The sequence below is a fragment of the Saccostrea cucullata genome, unplaced genomic scaffold (assembly GCF_032062105.1).
Source record: "Saccostrea cucullata isolate Sc308-1 unplaced genomic scaffold, CSIRO_AGI_Scuc_v1 ctg1326, whole genome shotgun sequence".
Classification (NCBI taxonomy): domain Eukaryota; kingdom Metazoa; phylum Mollusca; class Bivalvia; order Ostreida; family Ostreidae; genus Saccostrea; species Saccostrea cuccullata.
In genome coordinates, this window is record NW_026930693.1 from 122,126 (window position 1) to 138,361 (window position 16,236).

The 16,236-nt window shown below is 34.2% G+C and overlaps 2 protein-coding genes across 6 annotated transcripts in view; both read right to left on the reverse strand.

The window, feature by feature from the left end:
• The window catches only part of LOC134229636 (tripartite motif-containing protein 3-like), a 56,379-nt gene extending 49,006 nt beyond the window's left edge, over positions 1 to 7,373 (reverse strand). For all 3 annotated transcript variants that reach the window (XM_062711386.1, XM_062711385.1, XM_062711387.1), the window contains exon 1: positions 7,311 to 7,373. The gene's annotated coding sequence lies outside the window, so the exon portion shown is untranslated. The remainder of the gene's footprint in view (positions 1 to 7,310) is intronic.
• LOC134229640 (uncharacterized) lies at positions 2 to 7,088 on the reverse strand. 3 transcript variants are annotated; one of them, XM_062711393.1, is made up of 5 exons: positions 7,015 to 7,088; positions 6,669 to 6,710; positions 5,193 to 6,571; positions 4,866 to 4,988; positions 4,029 to 4,192 (listed from the first exon to the last, which is right to left on the reverse strand). In XM_062711393.1, the coding sequence occupies exons 3-5, from the start codon at positions 6,561 to 6,563 to the stop codon at positions 4,166 to 4,168; spliced, it is 1,521 nt and encodes a 506-aa protein (XP_062567377.1). In that variant the 5' UTR covers positions 6,564 to 6,571; positions 6,669 to 6,710; positions 7,015 to 7,088; the 3' UTR covers positions 4,029 to 4,165. The 3 variants fall into 3 exon arrangements, with proteins under 3 accessions (XP_062567378.1, XP_062567377.1, XP_062567379.1); XM_062711394.1 differs by lacking the exons at positions 5,193 to 6,571; positions 6,669 to 6,710; positions 7,015 to 7,088 and adding exons at positions 2 to 1,447; positions 3,792 to 3,908 and having other exon boundaries at positions 4,023 to 4,192; XM_062711395.1 differs by lacking the exon at positions 7,015 to 7,088 and having other exon boundaries at positions 5,193 to 6,353; positions 6,669 to 6,802.
• Positions 7,374 to 16,236: the final 8,863 nt, after the last annotated feature.

A 16,236-nucleotide genomic window follows, 5' to 3' on the forward strand; every position in this document is an offset into this window, starting at 1 on the left:
ACTTGAATCTACACTATGAATGAAGCTTCCACACGAGTTTTCATTTTTTTTCCCCTATCTTAGCGATTCCTGAGAAAAAGATGTTTAGAAGATGCTATTAAAATTACTAGTTTTAAATTATCTCCCCTTAAAAAGTGTGTTGTCCAAAAGATACTTTATGGAGGTTGAAATCGACAGAATTATTCTAGAGTGATAAAAATAGGATAATAAAAATAAGATAATGATTTTAACAGACAATTTTGATAAAAAAAAAAAGCTGTGACACTTGAGCCTTTTAATAGCTCAAGTGAGCTAAAATACATGAAACATCCAAAAATATGATAACATTATTTTGACATAATACAAACAGCAATCATACACTGCAATCAGACACAATTTACTCCCCCCTCCCTTCTCATCCCCACAGTGACACCTATGATTGTTACTGGTTGTAGTATTCAAGGTCAATGTTCTGACATCTTTTCAAGCGCTCAACTATTTTGAAAAGATGGGAGTTAAAATCTGAAGATATCGCTGAGAATGGATTTTTCCTGAAACCACTGTAAAAATTCATCTTGCGGTTATCAATCACACTAAATGGGTCTAATCGACTTAAAAGTTGGACTAGAAGTTTCACGTCTTCCAAATTGTCTTTTGTATTGTGTTTTCCACTCCTTGATACACACCCAATACTGTTCATATAATTTTCTACAGTTTCTGCCACAACAGGAGCTGCTGCAGATGCACGTTCCATGGCTTTTGTTGTTTTGTTGGCTCCTAAACCTTTTATAACATCTTTGAGAACAAGAATGTTATTTTCTTGTTGCATGTCAGCTGGCTTATTTCCTCCTTTTTTTCCATGTGGGTTAACAAAACTACCGAGTCTCACTCTCATAGCTGTGTGCTGTGGTAATAGAACTTCTGTTTTCAGGATATAATCTATGCACTCAACTGCATATTTGGATCGATCTGAATGACTGTAAAAGAAGGGAATCATTCTTTTTAAGTTAATGTTGGTCCTGAACGGGTCTCCTTCTCGTATGCCATCCTGAAATTCACAAAAATGGATATACCACATCAGTAATTGTAAAGAGTAGTTCTGTATGTCATCTGTGGTTTCATGTGAATTAAAAACTCTCAAAACTTCCCCAGATGGCACTTTCACATCAACATAGCCATTTTTGCACAGTTGTTCTCTGGGAATTATCACAGAACTACCACCAAAATCCAATTGCACTGGAGGTAAACATCCTGGGTTATGAAATTCCATGAATATTTCATTCACAATTTCTTTAACAACCTTCCAAAAGAGAGGTTCTCTTGTTTTAATGTGTGTGTTTCTGATGTTTTCTGGCAGACTTAAATTTGGAATAACAGGCTCACTCTCTAAGCTGTCCATTGAAAATTTCTTCATACATAGCTGAATCAGTAGGGCCTCACCAACTGTGTGTAGGAAATCACTGTGTGCCTAAAAATATCAAAACCTCTTAAGGAATGAATTTAATAGCTACCCAAGTTATATTTCATGTATATAACTTGTGTTAGGACAGTTTACACTAGGCGATTTATAGAAAACTAGAAATATGTCCATAGGACATGAATGCCCCGCCGAGGATATATCAGTAAGGCAACATGAAAATATGTATGTGTTTAAAATTTGATCTGAATATCTAGAATAGTGATGCAGCTGAATTGCTTGTTTGGAAAACATAGGTCAGATCCAGCATCCAAAGCAAGTCTGGTAGTGTCCATCCCTAGATGCATCATCCATGCAAGTTTGGTTCTGGTAGGGCTTATAGATACTTGGGAATGAAAATATAGGTCAGATCCAGCATCCGAAGCAAGTCAGGTAGTGTCCATCCCTAGATGCATCATCCATGCAAGTTTGGTTCAGGTAGGACTTATAGTTACTTGGGAATAAAAATATAAGTCAGATCCAGCATCCGAAGCAAGTCTGGTAGTGTCCATCCCTAGATGCATCATCCATGCAAGTTTGGTTCAGGTAGGGCTTATAGTTACTTGGAAATGAAAATATAGGTCAGATCCAGGATCCGAAGCAAGTCTGGTAGTGTCCATCCCTAGATGCATCATTCACATAAGTTTCGTTCAGGTAGGGCTTATAGTTACTAAGGAATGAAAATATAGGTCAGATTCAGCATCCGAAGCAAGTTTGGTGGTGTCCATCCGTAGATGCATCATCCATGCAAGTTTGGTTCAGGTAGGGCTTATAGTTACTTGGGAATGAAAATTTAGGTCAGATCCAGCATCCGAAGCAAGTCTGGTAGTGTCCATCCCTAGATGCATCATTCATGCAAGTTTGGTTCAGGTAGGGCTTATAGGTACTTGGGAATAAAAATATAGGTCAGATCCAGCATCTGAAGCAAGTCTGGTAGTTTCCATCGCTAGATGCATCATCCATGCAAGGTTGGTTAAGGCAGGGCTAACAGTTATTAGGGAAGGAAAATATAGGTCAGATCCAGCAGCCGAAGCAAGTCTGGTAGTGTCCATCCCTAGATGCATCATCCATGTAAGTTTGGTTCAGGTAGGGCTTATAGTTACTTGGGAATGAAAATATAGGTCAGATCCAGCATCCGAAGCAAGTCTGGTAGTGTCCATCCCTAGATGCATCATCCATGCAAGTTTGGTTCAGGTAGGGCTTATAGTTACTTGGGAATGAAAATATAGGTCAGATCCAGCATCCGAAGCAAGTCTGGTAGTGTCCATCCCTAGATGCATCATCCATGCAAGTTTGGTCCAATTAGGGCTTATAGTTCCTTAGGAATGGACCTGCTCTAAAAACTTTAATCTGGTCACTCATCTGGAAAATGTAGGTCAGATCCAGCATCCGAAGCAAGTCTGGTAGTGTCCATCCGTAGATGCATCATCCATGCAAGTTTGGTCCAAGAAGGGCTTATAGTTCCTTAGGAATGGACGTGTTCCTAAAACTTTTACCTTGTCACTCGTCTTGAAAATGTCAGTCAGATCCAGCATCTGAAGCAAGTCTGGTAGTGTTCATCCCTAGATGAACCATAGCTCTCATCAATATCTATCAGCAAATGAAGTTTGATGAAAATATCTTGGATAGTTTCTTTGAAACTTAGCTTTAAACAGAGCTAAACGCAAAGTGTGACGGAAGGACGGAAGGACAGAAGGACGGAAGGACGGAAGGACGGAAGACGGACATGACAAACACTATATGCCCCGGCCATATTCATGGCGGGGCATAAAAAGCATAAACTGTTCCAACCCATGTTATACCAGTATCACTTAGGAAGCTTGGTCCTTATAATTTAATTTTCCATCATCAAATTAAGAGACAAAGACAATTTCTCCAATAATATGTTTTAAATGTAAGTCATTATGACATAGGCAACACAGATTTTACAATATAAATTATTTTTTTATCCAATTAATTGATGTGTTACAAAAGAAATTAAATTATAAAATAGCAAAAGTTAAAACAGACAAGTCATCAATTTAAAACCAATATCAACCAATTAAGCCCTCCCTATGACCTTATTCATGAACCAACGGGTTGTAAATTTAAAATTTTGATAAAAAGTTCATTCCCGTCATGCACACAGTTTGCCTGCTAGATATCCATGAGTAATAAAATAGTTATTTTTAACCAAATATAATGCATTTTCCATATAAGACAAACTACCTGGTAAGCCCACACTTGTACATGTAGAGTCTAAATCTATGAATTTCACAACTCACATGAATTAGGAAATTCAGAATCTTTGCTCCCCCTTGGCCATGGGTCATTCTACTTGACTGTAGAGAATAAGCATGGACGACATGATACATACCTGGAACCCTCCTTTTACTTGACCGTTTACGTTGGTCCTCCTCAGCTGACATTTGAAGAAAGCTAGACTTCCTTCCTGTCGTGAGGTCTTTGTTGAGTAGAATCGTTTGAACATTTTCTTAAATTAAAAATTGTTACATTATTAATAAATGTTATTTAAATACCACAACAGACATATTTTTCTCTTCACATATACTGATTACTGAGTACATTAAACAGCAGTATAACTTACTTCAAGAAAATCCTGTTCTACATGAAACAGCTCTTCTATAACAGGATCAAAAATCTCCATTCTTTCTGTTGCAGTGTGAGCACCAGCAAGAAGATCTTTAGCTCCACTCATCCTTACTCTAACAAGTTGATCCCCTCCAAGTATTATTTTAGCTGTCTCAAAGTCATCTCCTGTCAAGCAATAAAACATATTTAAATAAAGAATGCTGACCTAAAAATTGATGTCAATTTAGTGATAAGCATGTTTTCTAAACCTTATTATAAAATTTAACCATGCATGTACTTTTGCATTCCAGGAAAATGTCAGTTACAAGCAATTTAGATTATTATATTCATTATTATATTTTTTTCGTTGACATGTGTGTTGAATATTTACTTAGTGGTAGTTAATTTTTAAATGTACTAAAAACATTTAATAAAACTGTAAACAGTCTATTAAGTGTAATACTGCAATCCATACAATGAACAAATTAACTCATATAACAGTTACTAGAAAAGAGGGTCTAAGTTTCTGAAACAGTAACAAACATATGAACAAAAATAAATTAAAAACAGAATAAACAATTTGTTTTACTTCTTCCGGCTTTTTCATACGAATTCACCAACTCTTTACTGAGTTCATTGAGAACTTCAATGCACCCATCATAATATTTAGGGTCTTGAAGAATTATCTGAAAAAGTTCTAACTCAAATTGATATGAAAAAAAAAAATAATGGCTTACTGCATGTTTACCTTTACACCATTACGGGCAATACTAGTTTATAATATTTAAAAAGTACAATTTTTTTCTTCATGACAAATTGGAATATATATAAAAAAAAATTGAAAATCTTTAAAAACTACCTTAAGGGGAAATATCTGTGACTTGCTTGACATCTGCTGACTATAAGGATGAGGGATATGTGAAGGAATGCAGGACTGCATCCATTTCATAGATTTGAAATGCTTCACTAAGGTACGTCCAACCTTGAACATAAATAGCAATAGAGAAACAAATGTATATCTACCATGTGTACCTCTACCATTATTCAAAAGGACATTATTATAATTTTTGTATTAATAGAATAGTTACATTGAATAACAAAGATGAGAGACGAAATTTTTTCCCCTTCTTTACTTTTGATATCTGAATTAAACACAGTTACACTGGATTGAAAATTACATACATACCATATAACCATACATTTCCTTCAATTTGCTTTCTTCTTCCGCACTGAGGTAAAATACATCAAAATTAATTTCCTCTGGAACTGAGGAAGTGATGCATTGCTCAAGATCCCTCAAATCTACACGATCAGGGTAGTAAGTAGAGGCTGTGTAGTGGTAATGCTTATTACCCCCAGTGAGTCTAACATCCCTTGCTATGGTCATTCCATCGATATTATCAACTGTCACTTTTCCTCCTATTCCCGACTGAATACTGCGAACAATACCCTCTGTGTTCAAATCTCCCATTTTGTCCAGAAATGTGTATTTACTGTCTGCTGAAAGGGTTATACCTGTCTTGTTAAAAATGTCTAATAGATCATTACCTGCATGGAAGCGAAGGGCAATACAGGTGTTGATCTTCTGCATTGCACACAGATCTTTATTTCTCTTATTCATGGCCATAGCATACATCATAGCAATTGTGGAATTGCCAGTAGCAGTTTTCTGTTGATCAGCATGTAATGGGGATGTTAATGTTTGAAAAACTCTAAAAACAAATGGGAAACAGTTTTGAAATTCAAGCAGACTTTTATGCAAAATATCCTCTGATTTTAAGCGAGATGGATGTTGTAATGTTCTGAGGACTGATGGACCTGGTGGAATGTTCAACGAACATAAATTATCAGCAATGACTTCAGTTTCTAGTAAAATCAATTTCTGAATTTCAGACAGTAGTCCTTTGTTTTTGAAAATATGATCTGCAGAACAACATTGACTCTGGTTGGTTTTGTCGTCTTTCTTGCAGAAGAGCTCTTGTTTTGCCTTAACTGAATTCAGGTGTGTTGTGTCCAATGGTGATGCAAGACTACCATAGTTATGATCTGTATGACACATCTGAGATTTATTTGTGTCAATTGGTACATCTGTTTCAAGTTCCAAAAACTGAAGTTTCTTTTTCTTTTTAGAGTGGGTTTTCCTCATAGATACATTCTCTTTATTGTTCACATCATCTGTATTTTCTTTTTTGGTAGAACTAGGTGTCAAGGAAGGTGTCTGAGAAAATGCCATTCGTTTTGTTGAACATGTTGAGGTAGATTTTCTGTTGATGGCTTCCTTCAATATATTTTGAAAATGTACACAGTTTTCTAGTTGTCTCTTGCAAGATAAACATATCTTGCAATCCTGAAATGAAATGGAATGAAATGTAATGTCTAAACACCTCTTTATATTCTGTAAAACCGCATTGTTCTCTGGGAGTGGGAGGGCTACATTTGTAATTATATTCCTTAACTTCCCTGAGGGGGAGCGTAAGCAGATAAAGCAATGCGGTTCCAGTGACTGTCCTCTAAAAATTGTCTTCAGTGGTGTGTCAGTATGTCTTAAATCACCCATAATTATATCTGTGGATTAATAAAAGTTAAGATCAGTGATTGTCTCTCACCTTAAATAAAAATTACTGAAAAAATTTCAATATGACTATGTATTACACATACCAACCTGTAAATGGATTTCGTTGACATTACCTGAGATGTTTTCCACCTATAATACAATTGATTTTATTAATCTGTATTATAAAAGTAAAACTTAAGTAACAAAAGCAGAAGCATGGCAAAAATGCACATTAATATTCCCATACAAATGCCAACGGTTGCATAACTTCCCGGCTGCATTTCCTTGACAGCGATAACGAAACTAATTTAGAGGAAATTCGAATTGAATACCCCATTTACAGTTCGAGTTAAAAAAACGAGATTTTTGTGACTCTTTCTGATCAACATGTAATATACACGTTAAAAAAGTATAATTTCAAAGATGTTAATCATCATTATAAAAGAATATTTACCTGTGTTGCTGATACCACGGTCTTCTCGTAAAAAAGTAGTTCGCGAGAATTTGGGAGAAAAACGTATCCCATAATGCCTGCCTGGAAGAGTTTGGTTTGGTACAAACGAACTCTGGCGGAAGTTTGGTCACAACCCCCCCCCCCCCCCCCACACACACACACACCACATCCACCAGGTTTGAGTGGTGAGCTGGGGTGAATATAAGATTAAATGGCAATATGACTCACTGACATTAATTATACTGATACACTAGTATACAGATATGGAATTTAATAATTCTAAACCGAAGACAAACCTTGATGTGCAGTAATGGCGGCCGCGCTGACGCTTCGCTGGTCTCTGCATTTGTACGGAAACATATTGGTGCCATTTTGACACTTTTTACAGACTGTTTTAACAATCTCTACCCAGAGTTATCGTTTCACTTATGTAGCGAAGCGAACGATAACTCTGGGTAGAGATTGACTTTTTAAGGAATATCCGATCCTCAGCCAGGTAGGATAGCTCCAAAAACTACCCATGATATTGAATTTGAAATGCATCAAAATGAAGCTTGAAAAAAATAAATAAATATAGGCCTATTTCACGCAAGAGTTTTCATTTTGTTCATCTTTATAAGATTTAATGTTTTGCGACGTCTTAGAAAAGTCTCATAAAAGTTGACATTTTTACTCTATTAAAAAAAAAAATAATGCAGTTTCTAGAGAAATGAGATTTTCTTGAATCCAGCCTTAGATACCAATGTTTATTAGCATGATATGAAATAATATGTGATTTGTGGTGTTTTGCAATTATATAGCTTAAGCCTTTTACACTATGTTTTATAGAAAACATGATGGAAACAGAAGAAAAAAATGCCAAATGAGTATAAAAATCATGATAATTTTTCTGAATGCCTAGAAACCTATCGTTTTTTAACTTTTAAGATATATTTATTGATTAATTTGCCATTAGAAAATGCAGTGCTAATATTCCTTATTGCTTTTTCTGCAAACATATTTGAGGATTGTATTAAAAAGTTCCTCAAAGTTAGAGAAATATTCTCCCTTCTCCAAACAAACAAAATACGATATTTAGTTATTTTAAAGGCCTTTTCTGTTCTTTCATAGATTGATCCAAATACTACTAATATATAACACTGGGGCTTCCGTACAACATAGACCTAGATATTATGTTAATTACTTAATTTTTTAGATAATTTTAATTTAGATTATTATTAATTTGGACTATGATATGCGCTGCATTTCATTTCCGGAAATATGCATATCATTTCCGACAATTTTTTATTTCATTTCCAACATTTTTTGTTTTCATTTCCGACATAATTTTTTTTTCATTTCCGGAATTTACCTGTGCGACAATTCAATGTTTTAGAAAGTAAAAGAAAATGGAATTTTAAATGTATTTATACCAAAGTATTGACAAAATAATCCCAACAAAAACATCTTTACATATATGCATACATGTAGGACAAAGTCTATAGTTAAAGGAGTTCAATGCGCATAAAACTTTTTCAACACAATTAACGTACGCTACATTATATGTCAGTGATTGCAGTATACTTATGTCCAAGTCACTAGTAGATTTACAAAATTGAATTTCGATGATTTGTTGATAATTTATTACTTAAATTTTCATAAGGAAAGTTATCAAATCTGTTACTTTATTTATACTACATATGTATTTGAAAAATGTCGGAAATGAAAACTACAAAATGTCGGAAATGAAAATTTGATAATTACCAAAAATTCCGAAAATGAAATGCAGCCATGATATGATGTTAATTTTGAATCACAACTTTACAATTTAATTCAGTGTGTGTGTGTGGGGGGGGGGGGGGGGGCACAGCCATACATTTTCAGTTGGGGGAGGGGGCACTTTCAACTACCAAAATTCATTGACAAACAAAAAAGTTCATCAGATGTTTTTATAGCTGCAGAACTGTATAATTATATATTGAGAGACCGGTGAGCTTCAGTTCCACCCTTAGAAAAATTGTATATTTATTAATTGCTCACAAAAAGTTGTGCTTAATTCTGGATTAATTCTTCCAAATTCTTACCTCAATAGCAAAAAAAAAAAAAAAAAAACTTAATTTAAAATATCCTTACCCTGTTATAAGGTTTTCTTGTTGTTGACATCTGCACGAAGCTCATTCGACCGAATTATCTTGCAAACTAACATGACAGACTACTAGTAAGGCCAAAAAAAAAAATACCTGTGTTTCCGGTTACTCGATCGACCCTGATTTTACACGCCGACCCTAGCACTTTTTATTACAAATCCGGATTACGTACCGTAATTTGTTCTAAAACTACAGTCTTCAAAGCGCGCGCAGTTAAAAAGGCACTTGTAAAGGATAAATAAAAATGTCTTTTCAAGCATTTTAAGATTATACATGCGTAGATAATAGCTATTTTCCCCTTAGACCGTTCCCTCCTTTACCCTTTAATGACGACTTTGACACTTAGCATCCAACCCTTAATGAGACTTTTGACCAAATCGATGTTGACACGTGTGTATATTTTCATTGTTGATTTGACTTGAAATTACCGCTTGTTTATAAATTATCAGAACACAGGTGGCCACCTGCAGGTTAACAATATATGATTGCATCATACTACAGATTAAAGAATCTCGGAAAGTCCCACCAAAATTCAAAATGGCGGACTGTTACTTACGATGTTTTTTGAGCATATAACTCAGTCAATACGCAATATTTCCTCATCCAGTAAAGCATTATATGAAATTCAAGCTATCTACTACATATTCCTTGAAAGGTTTGATAATTATAATGATCTACACGTGTAATATACTTCAATATAAGATACGAAAATTTAGTGAAATTCGGGACCGCGCAGTGCCGATTTCGTTACCTGTTTCTCAGAAATTCAGAAGATATATCTTTCATTTTACGCATAGTTATAAATGTAAAGGTGTAGAAAATAATTATTTTAATAGAATTTGATCATTAAAATATTCGAAACGTTTAGAAATCAAGTTTTATCACACAAATTTGAAAATTTGTTGGCGAGATCATTGACATTGTAGTATCACTACAATTATTGATTTCTGAGGAATTAAACTTATAAAATGGATAATAAATAACAATTTAATCATTAATTATAACATCTCACATAAATTTCATAGTTTTTAAAGACAATTTTGGCATATTTGTTTAAAATATCTATTTTGCAATTTACACCTGCTTTCACCTGAATTATTTATTTATAGAAAATTAAAATAAAAATTCTGTAAATAGATGAGAAAAATTTAATTTATTACGATTCCACTGATATATAATACATAGCATAAAAGAATTGTTGGACCCCTATTAACATGATTAGTTCTGTTTTAAAATGCACTCCAATTCATTTAAAACGCTGTAAGGGGCAGCCACTTAGGCAAACACTCCAGGAATATGGCTAGTGTGTCAAATTGTGGCCCCAGATGTATTGCATCACTTATTTTTTATGTGCATCACTCAACTCCAAGTCCACCACATGTTGTCATTGGGTTTAAGCTCAAGAAATGTCCACGCTCCTACGAAATTACTGCAATATATAACTTTCTTTGGCACTGGACTGTGGGAAATTTATTTAGAGATAGTCATAATTTTGAAGCTAACAACGGCGGTTTAACTCTGACATTATTGGCCGTGAAAGAAATGGATATTAACTATGTCTTTACATGTAATGATTATGAGGTCGAGATAGAAGTAGGCCTGAAAAACAATCTTGAATTCTTAATTATTTTACTTTTTTGATAAAATGTGACAAAATTTCATTATTAGATTGTGATTAAAATTCAAATGTCTTTTTCTGTAAATCAATTTCTTGCAATTGGTTCTGCTACCTACCACTAGAAAACAAAATACTACTTGTTAATATTTAATATCATATACAGTTTACCTAAAAAACAATCAAATATATAATGTTCAGTTAAAATAAAAAGTAAAAGTAAAAAAAAAAGTAATTGCCTACCTACCTACCCTAATTTTGAGGGACATGTAACCGGAAACACACATATTTTTTTTTTGGCCTAAATAGAAGAAATTTTCGATAATCTCAATTTTAGTTACGAAGCGCTATTAACAACAATTATAAAGAATGTTTTATTGTGGAAACAATCAAAGAATACGTTAGAAACACACGGTTAGTAATATTTTGAGGGACTATTTTAAAATCATGGAGAAATAAATCGAGAAAGAGCGCACTTTTTCGTGCGCAATAAATACACTTTGTCAGTTTTTAGCCGGGCTTATTGCTCAGAGAGAAATTGCCGGCTTATGTAATCCAGTTCAAGGCAGGATGTTGACCCCATAGTCGCCATTTTAAAGTTACGTGCAAAAATAGAGTTCTTACTCTCAACCGCTTTTGAGATAATACAAACGCTAAATAAAGCAACAAAAATAAAACAAAATTTTATCTATATAAAATAAATATTAGTAGTAATGACTTTGAAAACTTCATAAGTCAAAGAACATATATAGTTCATTAGCGTAAGGATTTTTGATAATCAATGTTACCGTAGTTCTCTACACATACGAGGTAAAGCAAGAGAGGGAACCAGACTGGCCTGTTTGTTTACATTCAGCTGCGGTACCAGATTAATTCTGATTCTGACAAAGTCGGACCGTGGTATTAGGATTGAAAAATTCGCTGTCAGTGTCTTATCATTTATATTGATAGTTTTAAAATAATTTTTTCATCAGAATATGAACGTGATTCATGTAAGAAATCCATTCTACACTGTAAATGAGCCCGGCTCTCTGTACTTCTGAGTACTTTGATTTCAATGGGTTGCACTGTACATAGCTCTCCGGTCTGTCAATTACCAGTATAATATTTGGAGAGCTACTACGTTTTTGTTAAGGAGACACAGACATGCAATAGCTATAAGTTTTCTATAGTATTCTATATATGGGCTAAATCAATAGCTCACAGGATCATATTAGCTTGCTCATCAGAATTCCACGAGAAATTGGCGCATATATTTTTATAAAGGAAAAATGTTTATAGCACCAATAAAAAAATTCTAAAATGGTACTTGAAACATTAAAGTTTCTTTAAAATGGTATGTATTCAATTTTGTAAGGTATAAAAACTGAATACGATTCTTTTTTGGTCAAATATTAAAAAACAATTTGAAAAGTATGAGCCAAAGAAAATAGAACTGAATGTTTCATATCTATTACTCGTCATAGATTACATTGTAATAGAATACAATGTTTGTGTAAATAATTCAACTGTCTCAATGCATGCAGACGAAAGACAATGCTTTCTATACACATTAAAGGTGTGCTACTTCTCAACCTAAATAAATCTTCAAAGTTACTCAAGTTTGGAATGCATGCAGAATTCGTTTTTTGAGGAGTTTCCAAATATCTTCAAGCCCTCTGGTAAAAGTATTTCTCGATAGGAAAGAGACGATGCCACTGAGATTACACAGGATGTTCCTGGAAATGATACGAGGCTACAAGCTAGTACCTACAGTGGGTATAAAAATTCCCACACAGTCAAGAGTGTCACTGGTGTTGCACCAAATGGTGCACTTGTATTTGCGAGTAAATTGTATCCAGGAAGTACTTCAGATGTGGCAATTGTTGAGCATTGTGGACTCCTGAATCTGCTGTCTCCTGGTGATATGATTCTTGCTGATAAAGGGTTCACAATACATAAACTCATGCCACAAGGTGTTCATCTTAATATACCCCCCTTTTTGACAGCAAAGTCCCAGTACACCCCTGTCGAAGTCCAGCTCAACAGAAAAATTGCAATATCTAGAATTCACGTTGAACGTGCTAATGATAGATTAAAAAATTATGAAATACTGAGACACATCCCACACCAGCTCCGATATATTTATAGTACAAAAGTGTTCCAATTATGTTGTGTGTTGTAAGAAATTGCTCAAAATTTTGTACTAGAAAATAACTGAAAGAGTTTGAAAGCTGTTATTTATTCAAGATTAAAATATTATGATTAACTTGCAGACACTGAAGCTCATTACTACTCTTCAAACATGGCTTGCAGGCTCTATATGACTTACATATACATGATTCAAAGGATCTACAGTTACTGCTATAAGTGTGGTATGAATCTATGGAAATAGAGGTCTGTAAGAACGGAAATGTTTGTCTGCCAAACAGGGTCCTGGGTAATCCTTACAATAGCACAATCTTGCTGCGTCCAAACCATAATATCACAGGCTGTTTCCAAGTTATTAGCTTTTCTGATAATAAAGTGCCGCGCCACAGCAAGATACGCCAGTCAAAAAATACAAATTATTGAACAGTTTAGGTGCAAGAAAATCACATCAACCTTGATTCTCAGATTTCGATGATTTTTCCATTCCTTAAAATATTTATTCATCCCCTGTGATGTAGGCATCAATTATAATAAATATTACATCACTGATAGATTTCTGTGCTGGTTGTGTTAGACCCTGTCAAATGCCGATCATCAAATTAGTCTTAACAACTTGATGTATACCAAATTAATTTTGAAAAGAAAAGGCTGGCCATCAAATGGCATATGTTATAATAAACTGACCAGCAGTTCTTCTGTCTAATCCCCAAAGGGTACAGATAAGACTGAGACAGCTAACCTTCCTACGTTGAACTCATTAATTAATCTTTAACTGGATGCTTGTCTTCTCATTACTACCAAGAGATGATGGGTCTGCACTATCTCTTTTTAAAAACATATAAAATACTCAAAGATTTTTTTTGGTTGAAATTTAATGTCCGACGTGTTTTAATATGTAATTCATATGGACATGCTGATCCCATCCCACCCCATAAAATAAGTTTTTAAATTAAAAATATTACATAATATCAGATTAGTCTATTATGCAATATCAAATTAGTTTTAATTACTTTTCATCAAATTCATTTTAAAACTTAAGCTAGTCAACAAGAGCTATTTTTAATCAAACAGGCTTACCCATTTGCCCAATACTCAAGGGATATAGATAACACCAATGCTCTGTCAGTTAGCTCCTCGCACTCAAATCCCATTAATTTCTCTCTAATTTGACATGCAATTTTATGTTATCAAAATTCTTCTTGACCAGTGCTTGATAATAACACTCATGGGAGAGGCAGGATTTCTCTGACATACATTATATTTTTTATAGATTGCTGTCAAGTATATACTTAAAGCCGCTTGGTCCGATTCTAATCGCTAGAAATATATATTCGTTGCTTTTCTTGAAAAATAATTGTCCATAAATTGTTTCAACTTTTGTCAAATTATATCCCCAAAGTCTTTTTCCATTAAAAGATATCAAAATTCAAAAGTTAAAAAAATAATTTTTGTTAGGTCACACAAAAAATAATCCTATGTTGATCATATACAATTATGGACTTCAGTGTAGGTCGATATGTGGTTATAAGGACTCATGGCAATTGATATTGACCGAAGACACAGAAAGTGATAGCGAACGAGCCTGCGAGGTCGCTATCATTTTCTGTGTCTGAGGTCAATATCAATTGCCATACGAGTCCTTATAACCACATATTGACCGTTCACTGAAGTCCATAATAGTTATATTATATAATCACTCAAAGTGAATGCACCGACACAGTCCTAACACAACGGACTTGCCTGTAATTACGTCACAATGGTTAAATTCACGCTTCTTTTATCATGACGTCATGTTCTACGTAACTTCAGTGCAACCAAACAGCGTGTTGTGCGATATCATTTTCCGCGGACGCGCTTTCGCGTCGCTATTGCAAAAGGAGGAATGTCATGTGACGTCCTTTCATCCAATGAAAACTACGAGAATAATCCTCTTATATAATATTTGTTTATATCGCGTGAAATCACCTTCGAAATAGTAAATTTATCGCTTACATGTTTATCTCATGAAGAACAAACCTGAGCATTTTTTTTCACAACAAAGTACATGTTTATTACCTGTACACGGACAATATTTTAGCTCCTTTAAAAAGTCATTTAAAATATCTGATTTCCTTTATTCTTTAAATATGCATATTGATACAAAAATTACTATTGATTATATTCAATTAATTTCTTAATTTTGAAAAGATGTATTATGACTAAGGCTTCTACTAACAGAGAAAAAAAAACTCGGGTTTGAATTATCTTCATTATTAGATATATCCGATAAACTTATTTTTTTCAAAAATTACTTCACAACAGATCTTAACTTCCATCAGGAACTACTGTTTGTTAATAAGGTTTTTGATCTTCGTTTTCCATGTAAGGATTGTTGTAATAAATTATTAAATCAATCTTATAATTTATTTTTAGATATTATCTATGTAATGGCGTACTTTTATTGTGTAAGATAATATGTGCCTGTTTCGGGTTAAGTGGCTTTAAAAAAAATAAGTATTTTCTTGATTTAACACTTTTTTTAATAAGAACAGTGCAATACTCTTACATTATTTGGGATGTGTAAATGAATAGTAAAAAGAAACATTTTTTTTTTTTAAATTCACTAAAATTAAAGGTCAAAGTGACCTTGAAATAGGTCGCGACACACCTTCTACCTAAGATGCATAAACTGGCCAAAATTGATGATTGTAGGTCTTATAGTTTACTAGTTATGGACCGGAAAGGATTTTTCCATATTTGGCTATAACTTCTTAATTAAATGTCAGAGCGACCTAGTTTTCGTGTGCGACACACCTTCTACCCAAAATGCATCAGTTGACAAAGTTTGATAATCCTAGGCCTAGTAGTATTAAAGTTATGAGCCGGAAACGAAAAAGCTAACAGACAGACAGACGGACACGAAGCCTATAACATAATACGGCATTCTTAAGATTTTATAAAAATTTGTCCGTTGTCTATCGTCGTTGTCGTAAACTTTTCACATTTATATCTTCTCAAGAACCACTGGGCCAATTTCAACCACACTTGCCACAAAGTATCCTTAGGTGAAGGGAATTCAAGGTTTTCAAATGAAAGGCCACGCCCTCTTCCAAGGTGAGATAATTATGAAATGGTGAAAAATTAATGGCATTTTTTTTAAAATCTTTTTCTCAAGAACCACTGGGCCAGGAAAGATGAAACTCATGTTGAAGCATCCTCAGGTGGTGTACATTCAAGCTTCTTCAAATCATGACCCCCGGGGGTACGGTGGGGCCACAATGCACTGGGCCAGGAAAGATGAAACTCATGTTTACGCATCCTCAGGTAATGTAAATTCAAGTTTGTTCAAATCATGACCCCCGGGGGTAGGGT

Coding starts and splice junctions, on each gene's coding strand:
- LOC134229640 (XM_062711393.1), bottom strand. CDS start 6,563: ATGGGTGATTTAAGACATACTGACACACCACTGAAGACAATTTTTAGA. Junction 4,989..5,192: donor AGGAAATGTATGGTTATATG/GTATGTATGTAA, acceptor TTTATGTTCAAG/GTTGGACGTACCTTAGTGAA. Junction 4,193..4,865: donor CACAGATATTTCCCCTTAAG/GTAGTTTTTAAA, acceptor ATTGCTTGACAG/GAGATGACTTTGAGACAGCT.